At 39.1% G+C, this 22,909-nt stretch overlaps 2 protein-coding genes across 2 annotated transcripts; one reads left to right on the plus strand and one right to left on the minus strand.

Annotated features, from left to right (window-relative positions):
- Window positions 1-338: 338 nt before the first annotated feature.
- On the minus strand, window positions 339-8,109 carry tacc3 (transforming, acidic coiled-coil containing protein 3). Its single transcript, XM_044375119.1, has 17 exons — window positions 7,982-8,109; window positions 6,301-6,466; window positions 5,956-6,083; window positions 5,824-5,870; window positions 4,625-5,738; window positions 4,495-4,537; window positions 4,224-4,368; window positions 3,943-4,001; window positions 3,725-3,855; window positions 3,506-3,590; window positions 3,249-3,377; window positions 2,519-2,586; window positions 2,369-2,412; window positions 1,070-1,230; window positions 845-951; window positions 637-757; window positions 339-548 (listed from the first exon to the last, which is right to left on the minus strand). The coding sequence occupies exons 2-17, from the start codon at window positions 6,463-6,465 to the stop codon at window positions 483-485; spliced, it is 2,613 nt and encodes an 870-aa protein (XP_044231054.1). The 5' UTR covers window position 6,466; window positions 7,982-8,109; the 3' UTR covers window positions 339-482.
- Window positions 8,110-9,374: 1,265 nt separating this feature from the next.
- kif15 (kinesin family member 15) lies at window positions 9,375-22,028 on the plus strand. Its single transcript, XM_044374394.1, has 35 exons — window positions 9,375-9,527; window positions 9,801-9,831; window positions 11,057-11,243; window positions 11,395-11,471; window positions 11,601-11,638; window positions 11,730-11,827; window positions 11,933-12,112; window positions 12,270-12,479; window positions 12,577-12,702; window positions 13,281-13,403; window positions 13,527-13,674; window positions 14,418-14,509; window positions 14,621-14,830; window positions 15,076-15,253; window positions 15,353-15,494; window positions 15,853-15,994; window positions 16,178-16,345; window positions 16,433-16,561; window positions 16,728-16,833; window positions 16,945-17,110; window positions 17,196-17,346; window positions 17,457-17,542; window positions 17,651-17,729; window positions 17,846-17,932; window positions 18,033-18,137; window positions 18,249-18,371; window positions 18,534-18,680; window positions 18,793-18,873; window positions 19,809-19,973; window positions 20,092-20,195; window positions 20,305-20,371; window positions 20,459-20,496; window positions 20,619-20,751; window positions 21,139-21,270; window positions 21,372-22,028. The coding sequence occupies exons 1-35, from the start codon at window positions 9,509-9,511 to the stop codon at window positions 21,438-21,440; spliced, it is 4,137 nt and encodes a 1,378-aa protein (XP_044230329.1). The 5' UTR covers window positions 9,375-9,508; the 3' UTR covers window positions 21,441-22,028.
- The last annotated feature ends 881 nt before the right edge of the window (window positions 22,029-22,909 follow it).

Below are 22,909 nucleotides of genomic sequence, written 5' to 3' on the forward strand. Positions count from 1 at the left end.
GGCGCATTGTATCAGGCGAGCTCTTGTTTTGTTGTAAGCATCGCAGGATGAGGATGAGCTCTGGCTCCAGACAGGTGAGGGGAGAATACATTTAATAGCTTGTGTGTTTGAAGTAGATGTTTTACAAAGAATTAAACTTTTTATGAACTACACACAGCAATGCTAGTTTCATATCCATAAATAATTCTTTAAATCCAAAACGCAGATAAGAAGACTGTAAACACTATGAATGTAAACACTGCCCTCTAGTGGTTTCACACACTAAATGATCATGCAGAAATTCAAAAAACAAAACAGCAGTGGCTCAGCTTGGTGTGTAATAATAATAATACCAAAAATTCACTACAACTAGTAAATTATCTTTATTAACCTTTTTACAGTATTATAAGAACATTTATAAAAGACAAACACAACATACTACACACAAAAAAATCTGGACACCAACAATTAAAGAAAATCAAAAACAGTATTTACAACTGAGCTCAACCCTTCTGGACTTTGGTGATGAGTTCGTCACAAAGTTTGGTGAGCTCTTCGGCCTCTTTCTCCTGTAAAAATAAATAAAATAAGGAAAACATGAGGATGATGTGTGATATCTTACTTTAAAAAGACCATCTAGTTCACATTTCCACTCACCTTCTGGTCCAGGCTCTTCTCCAGTGACTGCACCTTCAGCTGCTCCCGGCGCAGCTGGGCTTGAAGTGCAGATACCTCGGCCTTGTACCCTGACCGCACCGAAGCAATTTCCTCGTTTGCACTGAGGATGAACAATAAATCACAGTCAGTCAATGCACATCTTTCAAGGTTTTATGCAACTTACACAGTAGAGTCTAGTGTTTCTTACTGGCCAATTTTCTCCTCAGCGTGGGCTTTGAGGGTCTGGTAGCGCTGCTCCTCCTTTTTGATCCTTGCCAGGTAGTCCTGAGCACAACCTTTAAGGGTCTCTTCATTCTGGGGAAATCACACAACACAATTAACCATACAAACCTCCGCAGCTTTCTTGAAATCATGTAAGACATGTCAAGGATTTATGGTTTATGACAGCGTTCATATTTCCATCAATTCTGACCTTTTTGTAACCCTCAACCACATCCTTGTACTTCTCCAGTCTTTTGAAAAGATCAGAGAAAGATCTCTCCATGGTGTTCAGGTCACTGGACACTTGCTCCTTCTCCAGCAGAGCCTCCTTGAGCTTCGTCTGAGCCACCTCCCTCTCCTTCTCTTGATCATCTGAACAATGCCAGAAAATTAGGAAACCATTTTTAAAAAAGGAGACCTATTATGCTTTTCCTTATTTTCAGTCATGTCATATATCTATCCATCTAAAAAAATAATATACAATGTTGGATGTTTATATCAAACATGGCCAAAGTTTCAAATAATGAGGTGAGCGTATATAGAAGTAATCCCCACCTTCTTAAACATCATATTCAAGGACTTTTCAGGCACAATTCCCTCAAATTCAAGGACCCCACACATAGTTTGAGACATGGATCAAGGTTAATTACTGTTACAACAGTTTTTATAATGAGAACTAGCAGGCTTCACAGAAGCTCACAGACTATGTGGTCTCTAACACAGCAAAACAATATTATATTCTTGCACAAAATATAAAAATTCAAGCACTTTCAATGACCCATATCTATTTCAAATTCACAAACTTTCAAGGATTTCAAGGACCTGTGGGAACCCAGAATCACTGTGAGTAAAAAGCTTAGGCTTCAGACTGCTCTGAATGCTCGTTTTTTTTTCTACTTTCAAGATGAACCGACATCAACTGGTGACGGATCTGTCATCTGCTCCACTAACATTGTGGCGTTTTTCCATTGTTTTGGGGGTTGTTGCACTGAACCATGACTCCAGTCGAGTTAACTGATCCGCTGAACAAAAAGCTCCAATATATCTCCAGATCTTGTATCAGCTGGTTTTTAGCGCAGCTAAGGAAACTCTGCTAATTTGTTTATGAACACATTTTATTTCCTATAAATTCTAACAATAAAAGTCTCTTGTTTTTTAGTCATTTAAAAGCTTTTATTATGAAGCAGTTAAGCTGGGAATGTTGGGTTTTCATCTGCAGTAACTTAACATGACTCTGATATGGCTGCACCTCTGCAGGCTTCCAGAAAGCTAACCAATCAGAACAGAGTGGGCTTATTGGCCATTGGGAGGCTGAACTGAGGGGCTGCATAAAGGGCCAATATAAGATAAATAAAGATTTTTTTGAACTGTGAATAATGCAAAGCTACTCTAGTGGAGTCCCAGAATAAAAATACAGAGCTGGAAATGAGCATAATAGGTTCCCTTTAATCAATCACCATTGTATCAACAATCCTAAAGAGTGTAACATGTTCATATTTTATTAACTTACCTGTCATTTTAGCAATAACAAGCTCAAATTCTGCAATTATTTTCCTGTGTGGTAAAAACAAAAAAGATGTTAGCTGTCTTAAAACACTCATATTATGTAAAACCATAAATTATATAAAACTGAGAAAGTCTAAATCAAAGCATTGCTCACCTCATTTCTTGACCATCGCCAAGTAACTTGTTATACTTTGCACACCACTGATCCTCTTTCACCTTTGCCTGTTTGAGAAAATACACACTTGAATTAGATACATTTATTGAGTGTCATTCAGAAAAGCAACAAGCTATAAGTAAATAGTCAGGGTCTTTCCCAATTTAACCTTTTGCTTAAAAAAAAACAGGAACATTTTGTTTTTCAAACTTGGGGGTTTGTCTAATCGTGTTTCAAAATCTAAAAATCAACAACGAACCATTAGGCAACAACAGCTTCCTTGAGTTGTTTAACAAATGACTCAATGGACAACAATTTTGGGAAGATTAGCAACATTTCTGATGATTGCATTCGCTACTGAATTGGGAACTGTGCCTACTGTGTTTTTTGCCATAATAATCAAACAATTGATACCTTTATAAACTAATTTCTTAGTTTTGCCAATGATTTTGTAGAAACAAGATTCAGCTGCCACTGACTCTTTTCTCCTATTAAATAAGTTTAATAGTTTACTTGATATAAGGTGCGTGTTCAGTCAACAATGCACAGTGCTGCAGTTAAATCAGATTATGTTCTTACTCTAAATTGCTGCTGGGTTTAAAACTATACTATCAACAAGGTCTAATGTTATTTTAGCCTGTACAAATCCGAAAAAAGTGACTTTGAATGAAAAAACAGTCTGAAACTACGTGTGTTAACTGTCAAATCACAAAAATTGAACGGGACGTACCTCTGCCTGGACCCTGGCAATGGCTGCATCCATGTCTTTCTGACTGTACTTCAGCACCTCAATGATGGCGTCCTCTGTGTTTACTGGCTGGGGGAAAGGTGGAACGAGGCTCTCAAGTATTTGAGGAGTCTAGATGAAAGTTAACAGCGTAAATACATGACATTAGGAAATGTAACAAGGAAGCATTGGCGCTTTTCCAACGTAGCAAACACTGAGTTTCAGATTCAGTCATTGGTGGCAGTTCAAGAGTGACTTACTGATTCTGTAGCAACATCAAACAGTTTGAAATCATTCTGAGGCCCTTTTGTCGTCTCTTTTTCTGCCATCTTTGGAGGTTCAGGTCTGAATTGGAGAGAGAGAGAAAAAAAACGTGGTTAGATTCAGACAAATTGTTTCTTTTGTACAGAAAACAAATTCAGCTGTAACATCCAGTGACAATGGTGATCAGAGTAACTGAAAACAGAAAAACATCATACTGTGAAAGAAGGGAAGCAGGACGAGCGACGAGGTTCTGAACAGCTGGGCCTGCGGATTTCTTCGGGCTCTCTCTCAGAAGGGGGTCAAATTTAAGGTACAGGGATTGCTTCCTCAGTGCTGACTCCTTGAACTGGTGACAAAAAAGTCAATTTAAAAACTTTTAGGTCATGCATTAACAATCAAAGAGTTATTTAAGTTACATGAAGTAAATACTCACATTGCAGGACCCAAACTGTTCAAGGTAGTCAATTTGTCCGTCAAAGTCATTGGCCATGACTAGAAATAAAGATCATAAATCAAAATGAGCTTTCCTTTTAATGACGCTTTTAAGTATACAATTTGACTACACAGAACAAAGCATTTCCTCAATAGAAAAGTATTTTCTATGAAATCACAGACACACAGGTGAGTTGGGTAAACCTTGTGTTTCTAAAAACTCCAGATTCAGATATCCTTGTTAAGCCAGACAATCTAAAGCTAATGCAAACATTTACTTACACATAGTTCCAGGAACAAACTCCTCATTGAATTCTGACAGACCAGGCTGAGACGTCTGCTCAGGTTCAGGAAGACTCTGCACAGGCTGTACAGGTTCAGGTTGAAATCCCTTGTCATGGTCAGGCGCAGCCTTGTGTTCAGCATTCTGTCATTCCATAATAACAGAAAATATTTTATGTTGAAAAAACAAACAAACAAAAAAAACCCTCAAATGAAAGTGAAATGGAAAAAATGTATTAAGATTTCTATCAAACTGAATTACTTCTCTTACAGTTCCAGTGTTGGATTCAGCAATTGGCATGCTCTCCTCAGCACTAAAGAGAAAAGCATACAAATTTGAGGTGAGATGCATTATTAGGTTTGGCAAGTAGTTGGTACGCTCAGGAAAAACGTTAACATACCATGACGTAGCTTCCTTCTCCACAGGCGTATCCGTTTGCTTTAGAGTAGCAGTTTCCATGGGCACAGGGCCAGATTTCTTGCTGGATTTCGGAGAGTTGTTTATGACTGACTTTGTGCCGAAGGGATTGACGTTTACGTCATCAAACTTTTCAATGTCAAATGAGTAAGACCCTTTGGGAGCCATAACATCAGCAACATCGCTAGCAACAGGCTTCTCTGGAATTTCTTTCTGTGTTTTGATGTCAGAAGCCGGCTTTCCCTCTTTGGATTTTGAAGGTGGCCTTTTGCCAAATTTCTTAGGTGGTGGTTTCCGTTTAACCTCATTCCCATCATCAAAATTGAACTCGAGTTTGATTGGACCTTCCTTGTTTGGGGAAGCAGCTGGCTGGACCATGGATTCAGCTGCTGGAGGGTTAGCATCAGAGGAAATCAGGGCCACTGCATCTTTGGGTTTCACCTCAGGCTGAACAGGTGTCTCTTGGGCCACCTGAGGTACGTCAACAATATCTGCAGATTTATTTTCCTTAATCTGCGTCTTCTCAGTAGGTGGGTTATCATCCGGTACCTTTCTCCCGAGGACAGGGGAATTCTGGATTTTAGACCCACCGGTTTGGAAAGGATTAATTGCATCAATGTTGTCAAAATCAAAGTTATAGGAACTTTTAGGTGGCAGTGGAGATTCTTCCACAAAACTGCCTGAAGCTTTGTCTTGATCAACACTTGAGGACATTTTAGCTGGTTGTTTCTCATCAGGTGTGGCAGTGCATGAATCCACTTCCTCGACTGCGGGCACCTTCACCACTGTGACCACACTGCTCTCTGTGGAGCTGATGTCGGCAGAGATGTCAGCCAGTGAGTTTTCCACGGAGGGGGTGAAGGGAAGTGTCTCATCGAGTGCTGATTCTACTTTGGTGGGCTCTTCCAAGATATTCTCTTGTTTTCCATTTTGAGACTCATTTTGATCTGTGGTAGGGTTTTCAACAGCAGACCTTGGTGGAGAGAGAACCATCTTATTAGATCCCTGAAATGGATTAATAGCGTCAAGGTTGTCAAAATCCAACTGGTAGCCTTTGCTTTGTATTGGCATTTCGTCATCAGGATAGGATGACAGTTCTGTAAGGAAAAAAAAGAAAAAAGATTAATTTTTCTGACTGCAGAAAAATTCAAGGGAACTAACTTGTTATGTTGGATGAATTACCTTGTTTGGGCCCATCAGATTTCTCAAGGGTATCTTGTGGCAAAGTGCTACAAAAACAAAAACAGACTTGGTCACCTAAATTGAAATGTACATTGATCACAGGGATGTTGCAATATGAGTAACATTGCTTACTTTGTTTTATCCAAATTTAAGCACTCCATTGCTTTTGTACATTCGTCCATACTTGTCATCTTGAAAGACTTTGAGGGAGACAGGATTCTTTTAGTCACGGGGTCTCTTCTTGGAGTCTGAAAACAAACCTACACACACACAAATAATTTGGTCAGTATAGGAAATGTTAACTGAATACAAAAAATTAATATGAAAGAAAGAACTATTAGAATGTCTGAAAGTATCCTTTCTGTATCTCTGTCAACCCACACAGGGGTTCTCAGTTATTTTGACTGACTATAAATCAGATTAAAGTTAGGCAGAACTACAGAAGACCAAAGAAAACTAAACAAACTGATTCTGTACCTTCGCCCCTTTTGGCACAGTCTTGCTGGGCAAGTTCTCTGTCTGACGCAGGATGGAGGGCCTTCCAGTTGGCTGATCCAGGGAAAAAATATCGTTAATTGAGGTGTTGTGCTTTCCTCCAGGGCAGACCCCACGGTTCTCATCATTCACATCAACAGAGCTCATCCTGTACAAACACAGAGAGACATACTGTAACTTACAGAGCTGGGACGACCCGGCTACCCTCAGAGGGTGGTGTCATCGTAAAAGCTGCACCCAGCTGATAAGACACTTCTTGGTTGTGGGTTTTACTGATGTGTGCACAGAGAAAGATGATACATAGAGTTAACACCAGAATCGAGATGCATGTGACCGTACCATGTACTTGTGTTGGTTAATCTTAGTTGCCTTTTGAAGGAGAGTAATTATATGCACATCATGTACAGTAAGTGCCATGCTATTAGAAAGCAGCATCAATGAAAAAAAAAACAACTTATGCCTGCACACTTCTACTCCAAGCCACAAAATGTTAAATCAGGATTTTGATCCAACTCCAATCTTCGTCAGGTCAAAATGATTTATTCTGCGTTGCCTATAATTTTCACTGGCACTTCTCTATAAGGAAGGCTCTTGTGGTCAAAGGGCTAAAAGCAGAGAGAAGTGACTCCTTTTCAAAAAGTGAACCATGGCTACTTGATGTTTAAAAACAACAGAGAAGCTGCAGCCAGAAACAGTAACAATGTGTGTCTAGAAGTAGGTTACTTACTCTGGCTAAAGACCAAGTGTTCAAATATCAAATCAAAATGCAGTGGTTGAGGATTGAGGCCACCTGATCTATCAACTCTGAATAAGACAGTCACAGCATTGTTACTGACATGCCCTTAAGGCAGTGAATCACTTGGACTGGGAATGTCTGGTGTGATTTCAAACTCTCTTCCTATTAATTTGGCCAAAGTTTACTTTAAGATTTTGGAGGCTTTAGATTATTTTGAAGGTTATAAATACAATTGGCGGTAGGATCAACGGTGAATTTCATTTGGAGTAGCAATTCTGTCGGTAATGACAAACTTTTGAATTATTGTCCTAATACCAGTTCTCAAGTTCAGGTCTAAATTTGCTAGTAATGTCGGCCAGTAACAAAACACAAGAACAGACTGATGAATCCCAAAACATCCCCTCACAGCTTGTGCGCAGATGCAGTTTGTGAATAACATTTTCCGTTGTCTTGATGTCACGAGACGAATTGTGCCAACGTTTCGCTGATACCTGGGTTAGCTAACGATAGAGTTAAACATCAAATAATACATCATCAGATGATATCTGGACAATTAAACAATGCTTTAACCTTGCCAGCTGGATGAGAAATAGGTCTAAACGCTAACCCTTCTCTTGAATTTAACGTTAAGTTGGAATAACTTAACGTTAACGTTAACTTAACTTAACCAACTTAGGCATTTGTCACAGATGCGACAACCAATTTTGACACGTAATTTAGACTAAAAGCTTTTAAGGCAACGAACGTTAGCGTTAAAACAGTGCTTAAACAATTGTGTTAGCTTAGCAAACCTATCCAGAAAGTAACCAAACGTTAACGTTACAGAGAAAACAAAACACGTTTTGCGAACAGATGACGAAAACAATCGTTACGTGGCGAAAGTGAACAAACACAAGTATTATTTAAAACTCTTTATTCACCACCTACCTCAAAATAACAGATGAAACTGGCAGATTTCAAGTCTTCAGTAAAAGCATGCAACTTCAGGGAGGTCGAGTAAGTTAATGTGCATTTGAAACACCCTCGCCTTCTGTTGGTGATAACCGTTAGGAATTTAAAAGTCTTGAAACTCACCAATAAAATCGCCAGAAACATTCAAAGCACACGCGCTTCCTGGTTAAGTAGCCAATCATGTTTAAGAGCGGATATGATCCAACCGACGAATGCGCTCAGAAGAGCAGCGTCAAAGAGAGTACAGATGACAAGATACTGCTTTGACAACGGCAGCAGCTAAACGAAAACCTCAGTGGCTTTAGTGTGTAAATCCAAAATCTGTTGGCTAAATTTGTGTATTACAATAATTGCATTTAAATGGCACCAAGGGCGTAAGCCACACAACGTACCGCATTTATGGCAGATTTCTGAATGACAATCAGACAATTTCACTCCGCTTATGCGCGAAAAATTGGGGATGCGTTCCATGTTCACATTCAAAATGTACTAAACATTTATAAATTCAAAGATAAGAAACTGATATCCATATTAAATACACAGACGAAATCGAAAGTAGGGACATTGTAGTGTTGTAAGTCTGCCAGAAAGAAAAAAAGAAAGAAAGAAAGAAAGCGAAGTGGTACGTGTGTTGGGGGAGATTTCTCTCGCTGTTTTTATGCTTTGTTTACACCAAAGAATGGTCACCATGGATATTTGCTGACACTGATCTCAGTTTGAAAACCAAAACACATTTAAATTTATTGCTTCAAACCTTCAAAGAGACAAAAACAGGAAGTTTATTACAGCATCTGTTTTGAGTTTGTATCTTTTTTCTCATAATACTCGTTACAATAGTATTTTTTTCTTTGTATGCCTTTATTAAAGTGACTTTATGGTTTATAAGTCAGGCACTGTCTAGCCAGTCTTGTGTGCAACAAACATCAAACAAACTTTTTGGGCAGCTGTTGAAACCTGAAATACCTCTAATTTTGGCCATCAATTTTGTCCTTGATTAACCCCACTTAGTTTTAACATTTTAGCTTTACAAATTAGTGATACGCTGTTAAATGCATATAAATAAACCCCTACAATCAACTATTTCACTGTTTGACAGCCTTTTTTGCCATTTACTAACAGCATATACTGACTTTATTGCTCTTACATTGGCTCAAGCTTCTTTGTCTTTTCATGTGATGCGTGAATTATTTGAAATTACACTCAAAATTCTAATGCACAGGCTAGTAAAGTTTAGAGGAAAGTAGAGGGGTGTCAGAAATAGAAATATGGGACAAACAACATAATTGAATGTGAAATATAAAGCCACGCCACCCTGCTCCAGTAGGTGGCAGCAGCGGACGGAAGGCGCCTTTCACTTTGGCCATAAAGAGCAAAGAAGAAGAAGTAGGGGCAGACCTGCCCGCCAATTTCGAAGGATGTAAACAGTGTCGTCCCTCTTCTTGACCGACATGCTATGAAGAAAGTTAATTTAACTACATAACGGCGAATATTTCTTTGTCAACAATGAATTCCAACGGAAAAGGTAACGCACCGAATATACGGTCATCTAACTTGTAGACGGCAACATGTAACGTTACGGCTGTTTTTGGTAATCTTAGCAAGCTTGTTGTAATCAGCTAACTAGACTTAACGCTAGCTATCACTCTTTAACGCTTCCATACCGCTAACGTCACGCTTACACTGACTTAAGCTGGCTAATAAACGGTTGTAGTGTATAAGTTAACTGTTAAACATAATGTAAGAAGTCAAACTATCAACTGAACAAATATTAACAATCTTGTAATTTTGTTGACAGGATCTGGCGATTCAACCCAACTTGCTGCCAGGTAACTTGTACTTTTATCACCACAAACACAAACATATGCGACGCTGTCAGTCTTAATTTCCCTTAATCTCTGATCCAGGACCTTATCCTAAGTACTGTGATATGTATACTATCTGCATGTGGTTACTTTTTTCTTTCGAAACTTACATGGAAATCATATATATATATATATATATATATATATATATATATATATATATATATATATATATATATATATATATGAGAGAGAGAGAGCATATGTAAAAACAAAGGTGTCCAAGAATATTTCTTTTTTTGAACAAAGCAAAGTATGAGCTAGATTATAAGGCAATGCGAAATCTGTACTGTTCTCTTTTTTTTGGCCATATTTTAGTCATTGTGTGGGGCAACACGTACATGAGCAACATAAAGCTATTGTTTATATTACAGAAAAGCAGTAAGAATTATTCATAAAGTGGATTCAAGAGAACAAACAGTTTATTAAATCAGGACTAATGAAACTTAAAGATTTTGTTGACTTACAGACATTATTAGTTATGTACAGGGGCAAAAAGCAGAGCGTTGCCTGAAAATTTACGGAAGTTGTTTGTTTTTAGTTCAGAGGACGAGGGCCATAGAGGGAAATTTAACTTTAAGCGTATGTGTATTTCAGTATGTGGCATCAACCTGTGGAGTTCTCTACAGAATGATTTAAAGGGTCATAAAAAATATTCCTCAGTTCAAGCAAATGTATAAATAAAGAATAATTAGACTGTATGAAGTTGACAGGTAATGGCTTTTCTTAGTTGATGGTGAATTATTGTGTATGACTTGATTTTTTTTTCTCATGTTACTGTAAGTAATGATTGTTAAGTAACTATAATTGACAGACCATCTATTTCTATTGTTTATTTCTGTTTTGAGTAAGGGGCAGACAAAATAAGGTTTTCTTCTCCCTGCTCCTTTTCGGTCGTGGAATGTGTGCAAGGAAATTGAGTTGTGTTTTGTTCATGAATCGCTTTTTTCTTTTCTGGAGCTGTGCATTACCATGAGTGGAACAAATAAATAATGAAATTAAATGTTGTTTTGGCCGAGGAGATTATGCAATTAAAATGGCTACATAAGTACAAACATTTTTATATCATTCAAACTTAAAGGACAGCTATAGTAACAGATCTTTCTTTTCTTGGCAATATTAAACTCTCACCACCAGCAGCTTAATCTTTATGTTTTACAAGTGTTGATGTTATTTTCTGGTCCTACAGTGGTGACAGCGATTCTATCAAAGTCTTTGTGCGTGTGCGACCTCTGACCCAGGGCACCGGGCTGACCACAGATGGAGATCATAGTCTGTGTCTCACAGTCACCTCACCGAACACCATCCGTCTGCTCTCAAAACCAGAGCCACGAACCTTCACCTATGATCATGTCGCTGACATGGACACCTCTCAGGTTGAGGAACACAGTCATTGTATGATCTACATATTGTACCACTGGCATAGTAATGGTAGAATTAGCCTGGGAGGGTAACCTGATGTGTCAGTGTGGGATGTTGCTGGTATGACTGATAGTTATGTGATATTTATCTGTCATTTTCCAACAGGACTCTGTGTTCTCCAGTGTGGCCAAGAATATTGTTGAGTCATGCATGAATGGATACAATGGTACTATTTTTGCCTAGTAAGTGGTCTTAATATTACTTATACACAGTATGAAATCAAAAATGTTTTATGGCATAACTACCCTGCATTGTACTTCATTTGCAGCAAACATTCAGTTCCTTAACTGTTTCCACTTTTGTTTCTGCAGTGGACAAACAGGCTCAGGGAAAACATTTACCATGCTTGGTGAGAATTCAATATATAAGTTACGCTGTGTACTACACATTCTGTAAAAGGATGGAATAATTGCAGTGGTGCTTTTTATTTTTCTTGCTAGGACCATCTGAGTTGGATAACTTTACAGATGAACTGCGGGGGGTTATTCCTCGAAGTTTTGAGTACCTGTTTTTCCTCATCAACAGAGAAGTGGAAAGGGTGAGCTGTAACATTTCATCACCATGAAAGTGTTGTAAACCAATATTTAATATTTGTTAATTAATGAGGTAGTTGCTTTGGTTTTTTTTGTCTTTCTCTCAAAAGTCTTCCCAGTCCAAGAGTTTCCTTTGCAAATGTTCATTTATTGAGATATACAATGAACAAATTTATGACCTCCTGGACACAGCCTCAGCTAGCCTTTTTCTCAGGGAGAACATAAAGAAGGGTCTGTTTGTTGAGGGAGCTGTGGAGAAGTTTGTCAACTCAGCTGCTGAAGCCTACCAGGTAGGATTTTCTCCCTGTTGTGATGAAATACTTGATCCCTATGCACATTGAATCGAACTACATTGTCATATTGTCTAAAATTATCTTGTGCAATACAAAGTGTGTTGTAATTGAGCAACGTCCAATTGTATGTGCCATTATGTTTGATACCACTTAGGTCCTGTCTATGGGCTGGCGTAATCGTCGAGTGGCCTCCACCTCCATGAATCGTGAGTCTTCAAGATCTCATGCTGTGTTCACCATGACTTTGGAGTCTAAGGAGTCCATCAATGAAGTGGTGAACATCCGAATGTCTCAGCTGAACCTGGTGGATCTGGCAGGGTCTGAGAGGCAGAAAGACACACACACAGAAGGTTCCAGACTCAAGGTGACGATTCATGTCTGAATGTAGGCTCATAATGAGGTGCTACATCTGGTATATTGTTTTTGCTTACAGCCGCTTGTCTGCGTTGCTCCTCTTTCAGGAGGCCAGCAGTATCAATCGCTCCCTCATGTGCCTCGGTCAGGTGATCATGGCATTGGTGGATGTGTCCAATGGGAAGAACCGCCACATCTGCTACAGGGATTCAAAACTCACCTTCTTGTTAAGGGTGAGTGACTGTAGATGCAGAATGCCTTTTGGGTTGCTGTTTCAGTGGAGATTTAATGTTGCTGTGACAGTGTGTCAGTGTGAAAACTATTTACTTTCCAGGAATAATGGCATTGTATATTCAGGTAGAGTGGTATAGAGGTGTTGTGTTTTTAATGTGAATCATTTTTACATGTTTCTAATGTAAAGTACATGTTTTCATGTTACATTTTATGTCAATGTTTCGATTGAAAAACATTGTGGAATACACACACAACCTAAATATGAATACTTGTATATTGGTGATGTGATTTGGTTCAAATTAAAACAAGCAGGTATTCATTTTGTCATCAATCAGATTCACATTCACTATCACTTTAATATTGTAGACTTCAGAATATAACACTTCATTGTATATACTCATATTTATATATATATTCAAAGACGTGATTACACTTGGGTAATGCAGTGAAATATGCAAAAAATAAAATGACAAACTTTTTTGTCATGTGACTGCATTTCATAGTGCTTACGTTTAAAATATTTCAGGTTTGTTCGCTTATAAATATAGGAACTGTAACAATTGTCTCATTATTTCAGGACTCTCTTGGAGGAAATGCAAAGACTTACATCATAGCTAATGTACACCCCGGATCAAAATGTTTTGGAGAAACGTTGTCTACCCTGCAGTTTGCCCAGAGAGCAAAGCTGATCAAGAATAAGGTATCAGTCCTCAAACACAGTTCTATTATGTATTAAAACCAATTAGACTTATCCAAGTTCTGGTGATTTCAACATTAAATCACCTTATTATCTCACCCCTGTACAATTATTCTATTTTTACAGGCCATTATCAATGAAGACACCCAGGGAAATGTGAGGCAGTTACAGGCTGAAGTGAAGAAGCTGAAGGAGCAGCTTGCACAGGCTCTTGCCTCTCAGGCGACTGACTATGGGAGAGATGTAGCACCAGGAGGACCAGAACTCCACATGGGTAATAACACTCGGATGAAACATACAGTGCATTCAGAAAATATTCAGATCACTTCACTTTTTCCACATGTTGTTATGTTGCAGCCTTATGCTAAAATTGTTTAAATTAATTTTTTTCCCTGTGGTAAATTCAATTAATTGGACATTATTTGGTAAGACACATACTTGTTTATATAAGCTGACAATTCACATCAGAGCAAAAACCAAGCCCTGGGGTCAAAGGAACTGCCTGCAGAGCTCAAAGACAGGATTGTGTCGGCACAGATCTGGGGAAGGCTATAAAAATATTTATGCTGCCTCCGTAATTCTTAAATGGAAGAAGTTTGGAACAACCAGGACTCCTCCTAGAGCTGGCTGCCCTGGCCAAACTGAGCATTCGGGGGAGAAGGGCCTTGGTAAGAGAGGTAGGCAAGAACCTGATGGTCACTCTGGCTGAGCTCCAGAGATCCTGTGTGGAGATGGGAGAAACTTCCAGAAGGACAACCGTCAGTGCAACACTCCACCAATCTGGGCTTCATGGCAGAGTGGCCAGATGGAAGCCTCTCCTTGCTGAAAGACACAGGAAAGCTGCATGGAGTTTGCAAAAAAAGCATCTAAAGGACTCTCAGACTGTGAGAAACAATATTCTGCAACATAACAAAATGTGAAAAAAGTGAAAATCGATTTACCTACATACTCCCAGGTTATTGTATTTAATTGAGTCATAACTGATATGTAAAAAAATAAAATGGCTTTTTTCACCAGGCCCATCCATAGAAAGTCAGCATGATGTCTCATATAAGGCAAAGTTTATGGCTGCTGTTCGTCTGTGGCGGAACCGAGAAGAGGAGAAGAGGGTATGGAAAATGTTTTTTTGTACACTGTCATTCATTTTTGGGCACTTTGTTGTTGTTAGGAAATAATGTTGGTGCAGGGAAGTTCACAGCAATGTTTGACTCTACACTCAGGTGCTGCTCAAGAAAGTGGCTCAGCTGGAGGAGGCCTGGACCCAGAAAGACAAGTTCATCCATTCCAGCCGCATGATTGTCAGGTTTCGAGAGGACCACATCTCTCGCCTTGAGAAAAAGATGAAGGCAGGACATGACTTACTGTCAGACAAGGAGTCGCAGGCTTACATTGACCAGCTGAAGGAAGAGATTAAGATTTTAAAAGATCAGGTACAAAATCTAATGACCCTCGCACACTGCTTAACTGACTGCTGATGTCTGTATATATCTGTATAATGTGTAGGTACACTGAAGGACCTATAGTTCAGATGCCAAAACACCCTTCTTTGCCTTCTAAAGTTGCTCTAATAACATTTCTTTCCTCTAACATCCAACATCAGTTCTCCTTAACTCCAGGATGTACAATTGAATCTATTCATTGTCATTTCTTGTGTACACACTTGTGCCCCTTTAAGGTTGAACATCACCCAAAGATGACTCGATATGCAGCGGAGAACTTCAGCCTCAGGGAGGAAAACCATCAGCTTCGCTCCCTTGAATCGGTGGTGAATGCTCAAGAGGCTGCAGCCCAAGTTGCTGCTGAGCTGGAAGAGGCCTTCCAGAGGGCTATGGAGACAGAAAAGCTCACAGAGAGTACGATAATTAGCAGCAGCATCAGAAAAGGTTGAGACAGTGAAAGAAATCATGCCATCTACATACAGTATATGTGAATAATCTAATTTTGCTCTACAGCTCCAGCAGTCTCTTCGACACCTGTGGCTGCAGACACCGTCTCGGCCACTGCACATGAGAAGCTGAAGGCTCAGCTGCTTCAGAAACAGTCCAACCTCACAGCAGCCCTTCAGGCCTTTGAGGAGTACAAAGAAGTCACCAAGTAAGCACAACATTTGATGAAGAAAAGTGTATCTAAAACAAAATTCACATGGGGATTATTATGTTTAGGAACAAGCACCTTCAAAGCTAGAAATATATGGAGATGTATGGAGGGAATCTCAATTTGTTGCATATATTCGATGGTGTTATTTGTTCATTAAAATATCATTACATGCTGTTTTGCAGCTGCAGGAAGGATCTGTTTTTTTACTTTGACCACTAGAATATCATATTTTCTTTCATTATTATATGGATTTGTTTTGTGAGCTTGATGAAAGATGCCATTTCTCATTCAATAGGCCTTTAATATAAGTTCTGTAGAGCTTAATGTGATTTTAGGATGGTGCTTTGTTTTCCAGTAAACAGATGTCTCAGTTGGAGTCTGAGAAAAGATACCTCGACAAGTCCAACAGGCATTTGGAAAACATTCTGGAGGCCACAAACACTTACAAAAAACAAGAAGTCTCTGAGCTGAACAGAATTCATGTTGAAACTATAAAGGTGAGGAGATGATATGCTTTTGTTTTCTTGCAGATTCTTGTCAGAATTTGTTGCATTTTTGTCATTTGTCCAAAGATGAAAGTGTTTTGCTTTGTTCCTGTTTTTTTGTTTGTGTGCTGCCACTGTTGGTCTCATGATATGGATAATAACTATCTTTCATCCTTCAAATATCTGTCATATCAGATTCTCTCCACGCCCACCAAAGCGTACAACTTGCGGTCCCGTCTTGTGCCTCTCTCCAGCCCAGACCACTTGAATGGCATGAACAATAATCCAGATGACATTTGGGCCGAGGAGCCTCCTTCAGACATGACTGAAATGGCCTTGACTGAAGAACTGCGTCAAGTACAGGTACAGCAGAGTGGATTAACCCTCAACTGTGTGTACTTAAATGCATATGAAGTCATTACCACACAGTGTTTCATACTTTCTCCTCAGGAGCAAGCAAGTCGTGTCCAGACACAGTTGGGTGAGGAGGAGATAAAGAACAGCAAGCTGTTGCAGCAAATTGCAAAACTTGAAGAGCAGATCGCTGTGATGTCACAAGAGTCTGACTGCAAAGATGAGGTGGGATATTTCCTCACATTTATGTACAGTGGTGCTTACAATTTTGCTCTGTGGATCATTTAGAGTTTCATCTTCATTCAAATTTAATGTGATGTAAGAAATTATTTTCATTTGATCTATGGGAATTTAGAGACTAGAGTAACATGTTGACCTTTACCTGATGCAGCAACTTTCTACTGAGCGAGCTAACAGGAACAAAGATCAGCTCAACCTGCAAGAAACTATCAGCAACCTGGAACAGAGCCTTCAGTCTGAACAGCAAGCTGCAGAAGGTGCTGTTTCTCCTTTTTGTTGTAAAGATTTTCACCTGCTTGTCTGCATAGACTTGTGCTGCTGTCTGTGAACTGGGGACAAGTGTATCAAGGTGTCAACTCTCCTTTCAGTTTTGAGAAGTGAGATTCGTGATCTACGCCTGGTGCTGCAGTCGTCCGATAAGGAGCTGGCCACTGTGAAGAATGAGCTGAGAGACGGCCAGAGCGAGCAGCAGAGAGAGATGAGCCAGCTCTCCAGCAGTCTGATCAGCACACAGCTCCAACTTGACAAAGTCCAGTAAGCACCAGTCTATACTGCTGCATTGTGAGTCTTTTTGATAGGATGTATTTAGGTGCCCACAACTACGGTGTCTTCGTTTCAGGCTGGAGTGGGAGCAGCTTCTGGAGCAGCATCGGACACTGCAGGATTCTTTTGACCAGCTGCAAGCAGAGGCCAAGTTTGAAGCTGATCAGGCAGGACAGCAGCTGCAGGACAGACAGCAGGAGATTGATGAACTGAAGGCACAGATTACGGTTAGTGAATTTATTAAATCAACTACAGGCCTTCTCCCCAAAATATAAGATGGAATGTCTTAACTGTCTTTATTTTCTATTCTTGTTTTTTTTTTTTTCTTTTATTGTAGAAATTAAGTAATTCTTTGCAAATTGAACAAGAGCAAACAGGGACCCTGATCACCCAGTTAAAAGAAAACAAAGAAAGCACATCAAAGTGAGTACATCACAGGCTAAACCTGTCTATAGTTTTTGGTTAAATATAACATTTTTTCTATATTTATAAAATTCCTAAAATAACATGAATGACCTTGTATGCCTTCAGAGAACTCATTGAAACCGTGGAGCAGAATACACAGCTTAGAAAACAAGTCTCAGACCTGACGGCACAAAATCAACAACAGGTCAGTCCTGAGAACAATATGCATGTTTGCAAGTTAGAAATATTTATCATAATGGTAATTGCAGCTCAGTGTCTAAACCTGGTTGTTTCATTTTATTTATTTATTTTTATTCAAAGGTGTCCAAACTTGTCAATCTTGAGCAAAATCTCACCTCTGCCAATGAAATCATAAAAGGCTTGGAGCAGAAGACTGAACAGGACAAAGTAAGCCTAAGAGAATAATCCTGTCTGATCATTTCCTCTGATAAACTGTAATTACAGTATGTCCACTAACCTTCTGAACATCTCCTGTTTTGTTTGACAGGATGTTGTTCTAGATCTGATTAACCAAACCAGAGACCTCCGCAGTGAACTGAGTCAGAAGGATCAGACCATTACCCACCTGTCTGGAGATATCAAAGACATCACAGTACTTTACTCTTCCTCCTATTTCACCATTCACTTGTAACTTCATGCTATAGATATGCATAATATTTGAATCGGTCACTACATGTTTATAATGACATCACACCTCTTCCAGGCCAAGTACAATGCTGCCTGCCTCGAACGGGAGGATATCAGGGAGCAAAACTCCAAGATGCAAACAGAAATCTGTGACTTTAAAGAAAAGTTAGACAGGAATGTGGCATCTAACAAAATAGAGGTAAGATTGATTCTATTAAACACCACAACTGATACATAAATTTAGTTTCTGTGACATACAGTATACATTTGATGTCCCTCAGGTGTATCTTGTCATTTTTCTTGGTAGACTTACTGGAGGTGAATAATATTCTGACTCCGTAGTTATGTGTGTGTCTGTCAGGTTGAGGTGTTGCAGGAGGAGGTGACTTATGCCACAGAGGAAGTTGAAAGACTCACAAAGGTTTTAGATGAGCAAAACCGCCTCCTCCAAGCATCTCAGGAGCAAACAACCCAGAAAGAGGTCATGATACAGAATCTACAGCAGAAGGTAATTCTTTTATCATCTTATCAAACAGCAAGGACTCAAAATAATCAGTTAAAAGTTCAAGGATAACATCTAATAAAATGACTGACTAACTAAAATTCTCCATTTGTACCAGATTCAACAACAACGGGAAGCTGTTGAAAAAACGATCAGAAATGGAAAACCTGTAGAATCAACACCGAAATCATTACCTCGGGTAAGACCATGGTTTATTTATTTTTTTAAATCTGATTTTTAGGGCTTTAGTCTCCTGGTCGATAAGTTGGTCGATATGCTCTCGTCCGACCAAATTCTCATTGGTCGAATAATTGCCGTATTACTTTCATAAGGAGAAAAGTGCTACGTCAATAGCTTTGCAGGATTAATCCATTAGTTCCTGCGGCTGGAGGGACAGACTAACAAATTACCTGAAAACGGGGGTATTCAAAACACCCCCGTTGTTTTCACAACTTTGAACTCGCCCAACCTAATGAAGACTGCTGGGTCTAACTGTACCAAACGTTCACTGAGCGTTTACTGAATTAGTGTTTCTCCCACAATTACAACAACAAGAACTCCCGCCAGGCCAAAAAAATATTTTCTTAATGTCAAAAATAACGCCAAATATCCATTGGGAGTGTCTGTGCAGCGCTGTTCCGGTACGTGAGTCTACCTCCATGTCGTTGCCTGGGAAACTATTGATAGCGTAATTTAAGGAGTACGGCATGTCGGCGTATCGAGCGGGAAAGAGTGAGCGGCAGGAAAGTGATGGTGGATGCGAGCGGAGCAGAGGAAAAGGTGTGTAAGTTAGTAAGTCGTCAGTCTGGCAGTATAGTACAGACGTGTAACAGTTTATAAATGCTAAAAAGTTAAGTCTGTTGTTTCCCCAAGTGCTGGAAAAGTGAAGGGAGATAGCTCCAAAGTTAGCAACAATGGGTTAGCGTAACCGACGCGGAGAAATGTGTGACTGCAGAGTTCACTGTGCACTCTGTGTCGTTACATCCAACCCCCCCCAAGATTATGTACGATTTCAGTCGACAAGATTTTCTTTGGTTGATTACAGTCCTACTGATTTTTGAAAATGGAAAATGTGGTGCTTGATTTATTTATTTATTTTTTATTTATACTTGGGTTTTTTTTCTGCTTTTCAAGACTCCCCACACCCCAGGAAGCTTCAACAGGAACCTGACCGAGGTGTTAGAGAGCCAGGAGAGGGAGCTGGAGAATCGACGCTCCTCCATGATGACCATGGAGATTCTTTTAACAGAGCTGAACGCTGAGAGAACTGCCAAGAATGAGGAGATCCAACGGCTGAAGGTATTGTGTTTGGCCAAAGTTAATGAATTTGTAGCAATTCCTTATTAGACTGAAAACTTATTAGAGTGTAAATTCAAGGGTCTTAATGAACTCTGTATTGTGTGTTTTCTGTCCTCAGACGCAGCTGACTGAGAAAGAGATGGTTCGAATGGAGATTCAGGCTTTGCTTGACCAGTATTATACCAAAGAGAACCAACCGACACAGAATGGAAAAACAAATAGGTTGAGTTTATTCATCCTTTCATTCTGCCATCTATTGTCCTACAAGATACCAGACCACCCATGGCTGATGGCATAAGTAAAGTTAATAGTGTTATCTTGTGATTTTCAGCGAGGTGATGATTGAAAGTATCAAGCAGTCCATACTCAAAGAGCTGCAAGAGGAGAGAGAAGAGAAGGTTTGTATTTGTTTCTCTACTGGTTTTATTTTTTTTCTCTTGACAGAATGATTTATGTATAATTTGTTGTCTGTGGTTCATTAACAGGGCAAAGTATCGCAGAAGCTGTCTGACACTCAAAAACGGTAAGCACATATATGGAGCGCTGTACTTAAGTGAATTAATCAGTGTTTTGCTTATTGCATGTTATTCCTATCATTCATTTATGCTTGAGGATAAATAAAATCTCTTTTTTTCTGTGGAGTAGACTGCAGGCACAGGAGTCAACGTTGGCCCATTCTCAGACCTGTGTTCAGCAGCTGACCACTGAGCTGAGGGACCGCTGTATAGAGTTGAGAGAGCTGAGGCAGAGGGTACAGGAAGAGGACAAGTTGCTCCAGGTCAGAGAGTAGATGAGTATATCTCTTACTTAAAAAAAAAAAAAAAAAAAAAAAAAAAAAGGAAAAAGCATTTTGGGGTGATGTAGCTCTTTTCTATTCAATAAAATTAATCCATCAGACTACTGTAATGTTTTCTGCCACTTGTGTCAGAGTGAAAGGATGGCAAGGTTGGTTTGTTTATCTAGCTCTTTGGTCCCAAGCAAAATATTGCCATGGAGTTTTGGTATTAATCATCATCAGAGAAAGATTAGTAATGAGTTCCAGGTTGAGGTTGGTCAGTGATATTTTAAACTGGAAGATGGTTCCCAAGGGGGATGACACAGAAAGTTTCAGGTCAAGCTAACAGGTCAGGTGAGCCAACTGTACTGATATATTTTTGTCTTACAGGAGAATGAGGTTCTCCGTAAGCAGAATGTTCAGCTGTCAGAGGAGAACGGAAAACTTGTGGGACATAAGAACCACAAACAGAGGATTGAATATCTGGTGAAGTTAAAGAAGGACAACACCAAACTTCAGGAGGTAACGATCATTTCTGCATAGGATAATTCTCCTGGTGAATATTGTTAATAGATCAAATTGTGTTTAATTAATCAAATCTGTGCATTTATTTTGTTTCAAAGGAAAATGAAAAGCTCCGATCAGAGATCAGCTTAATGCGAGACAGCAGTCTGGCGCTGGAGATGCTGTGAATCTCTAAACTGTTTGTATGGAGGTGGTTTTTCCCCAAAGTCTTTTTATTTTTTCAAATTCTTTTTTAATTGTTTTATCAAACAGAGTTGACTTGATCAACCCTTTTAATAGTTTCCAGTACACATACATTTTGATACATTTTGTCTTTTCATTGAGGGAATCTGCATTTATATTTCTCACATGTCTATAAGTCTTTCCTGGAGGCGTACTGTACCCGTTCCATGGATCTGTCATTACAACAGTAGGGACAAACCAGCTGTGATTTAACATATTAAAAATACAAACTTCCTTTCCAGGTCTTGTTGGGTTGCTTTTGATGTACTGTAGTATATCTAGTCACACTTTTTTCAGACTGCATGGTAAAACAATGCTGAATATCTTAATGTAAAAACTGTGACTTTTTATATGTTCATAATTTTCGGTGCTAATTTCTGATGCTGTGATTGACTGAACATCTAAGTCGTATCCATGGTATTACGCTGTATTTTCCCCAGCATACTGAGGTGTATCACAATTGTCTTTTTCTAAGCATAATGGACATTTCTTTTTTTTAAATACTGTAATTAAAAATACTTTTGCTACCTCTTGTTAGCTGTAATACCTCTTCATATTTTGTGGTTTCCTTACCTAAACAGTGTAAGTAATAGGACTATAAAAAACAATCTAATTACAGAAAATAACCTGTGGATAATTCTCATTTATGCAGGTCATAGGTCATCTAATGGTAGTAAATCAAAAGGTGAGGTCCAGTGGTCTTTAAATTAAAAATATATCTCAAATTAGCAGAATATTTTTTGTAACATTTAACCCTTACGTACTGTTCATATTCTGACCCTTCACAGTATGGAACAGGTCATTTTTGACCTGACTAGGTATCCCTTTATCATATACCAAATGTTGAACCACAAATGTATTTTGCATCCACATATATCCTATCACTCAATAAATGAGTGATTAATCCTTCACTAAAGTTTCAGAGAACAGAGTGTTTTCTTTAGGACTGACACTTCTTTTATAGAGAAAATACATTGACAATCGCACTATATTATGATCTTTTGTTATCTAAAACGGGAGAACATAACAGCTATAATTATTCCAATTAATTTTATTGAAAGTGAAGGATGCCACAATATTTTTGAATGGTAGGTTTTATTATAACCATTAAAACTATCAATCAACACTACCTGTAAGCCACATACCCACTATGTTGGTTGCCTGGTAATTGATGAGTTTGATCTGTTACTTTGGGTAGGCTTGTTTGCAGGTGCAGATGCTGCAACAGTGCCAAGGCACCTCGTAACCCTATGTCCATACTGTATGTACACAATGCATGATGCTGCCTATGCACAGTTTTACACTTTCACTGGTTCAAGATTCCCCCATAACACCTCAAAGGTCTACAGGAGCACACCTGAGTGGGCCTGGTGGATGGTGGGAACACAAGCAGTTCTCTGACAGTGTCATGGTC

This window comes from Thunnus albacares, chromosome 15 (assembly GCF_914725855.1).
Source record: "Thunnus albacares chromosome 15, fThuAlb1.1, whole genome shotgun sequence".
Lineage (NCBI taxonomy): Eukaryota > Metazoa > Chordata > Actinopteri > Scombriformes > Scombridae > Thunnus > Thunnus albacares.

What these genes read in the sequence shown, in the direction of transcription:
- tacc3 (XM_044375119.1), bottom strand. Translation starts at nt 6,465, where the DNA reads ATGAGCTCTGTTGATGTGAATGATGAGAACCGTGGGGTCTGCCCTGGA. An exon ending in TTGCCAGGGTCCAGGCAGAG is followed by an intron (nt 2,587 to 3,248) that starts GTACGTCCCGTT and finishes TTTCTCAAACAG; the next exon opens with GCAAAGGTGAAAGAGGATCA. An exon ending in GCTGAGGAGAAAATTGGCCA is followed by an intron (nt 758 to 844) that starts GTAAGAAACACT and finishes GTTCATCCTCAG; the next exon opens with TGCAAACGAGGAAATTGCTT.
- kif15 (XM_044374394.1), top strand. An exon ending in CTCCAACTTGACAAAGTCCA is followed by an intron (nt 17,111 to 17,195) that starts GTAAGCACCAGT and finishes TCTTCGTTTCAG; the next exon opens with GCTGGAGTGGGAGCAGCTTC. An exon ending in AAGAGGACAAGTTGCTCCAG is followed by an intron (nt 20,752 to 21,138) that starts GTCAGAGAGTAG and finishes TTTGTCTTACAG; the next exon opens with GAGAATGAGGTTCTCCGTAA.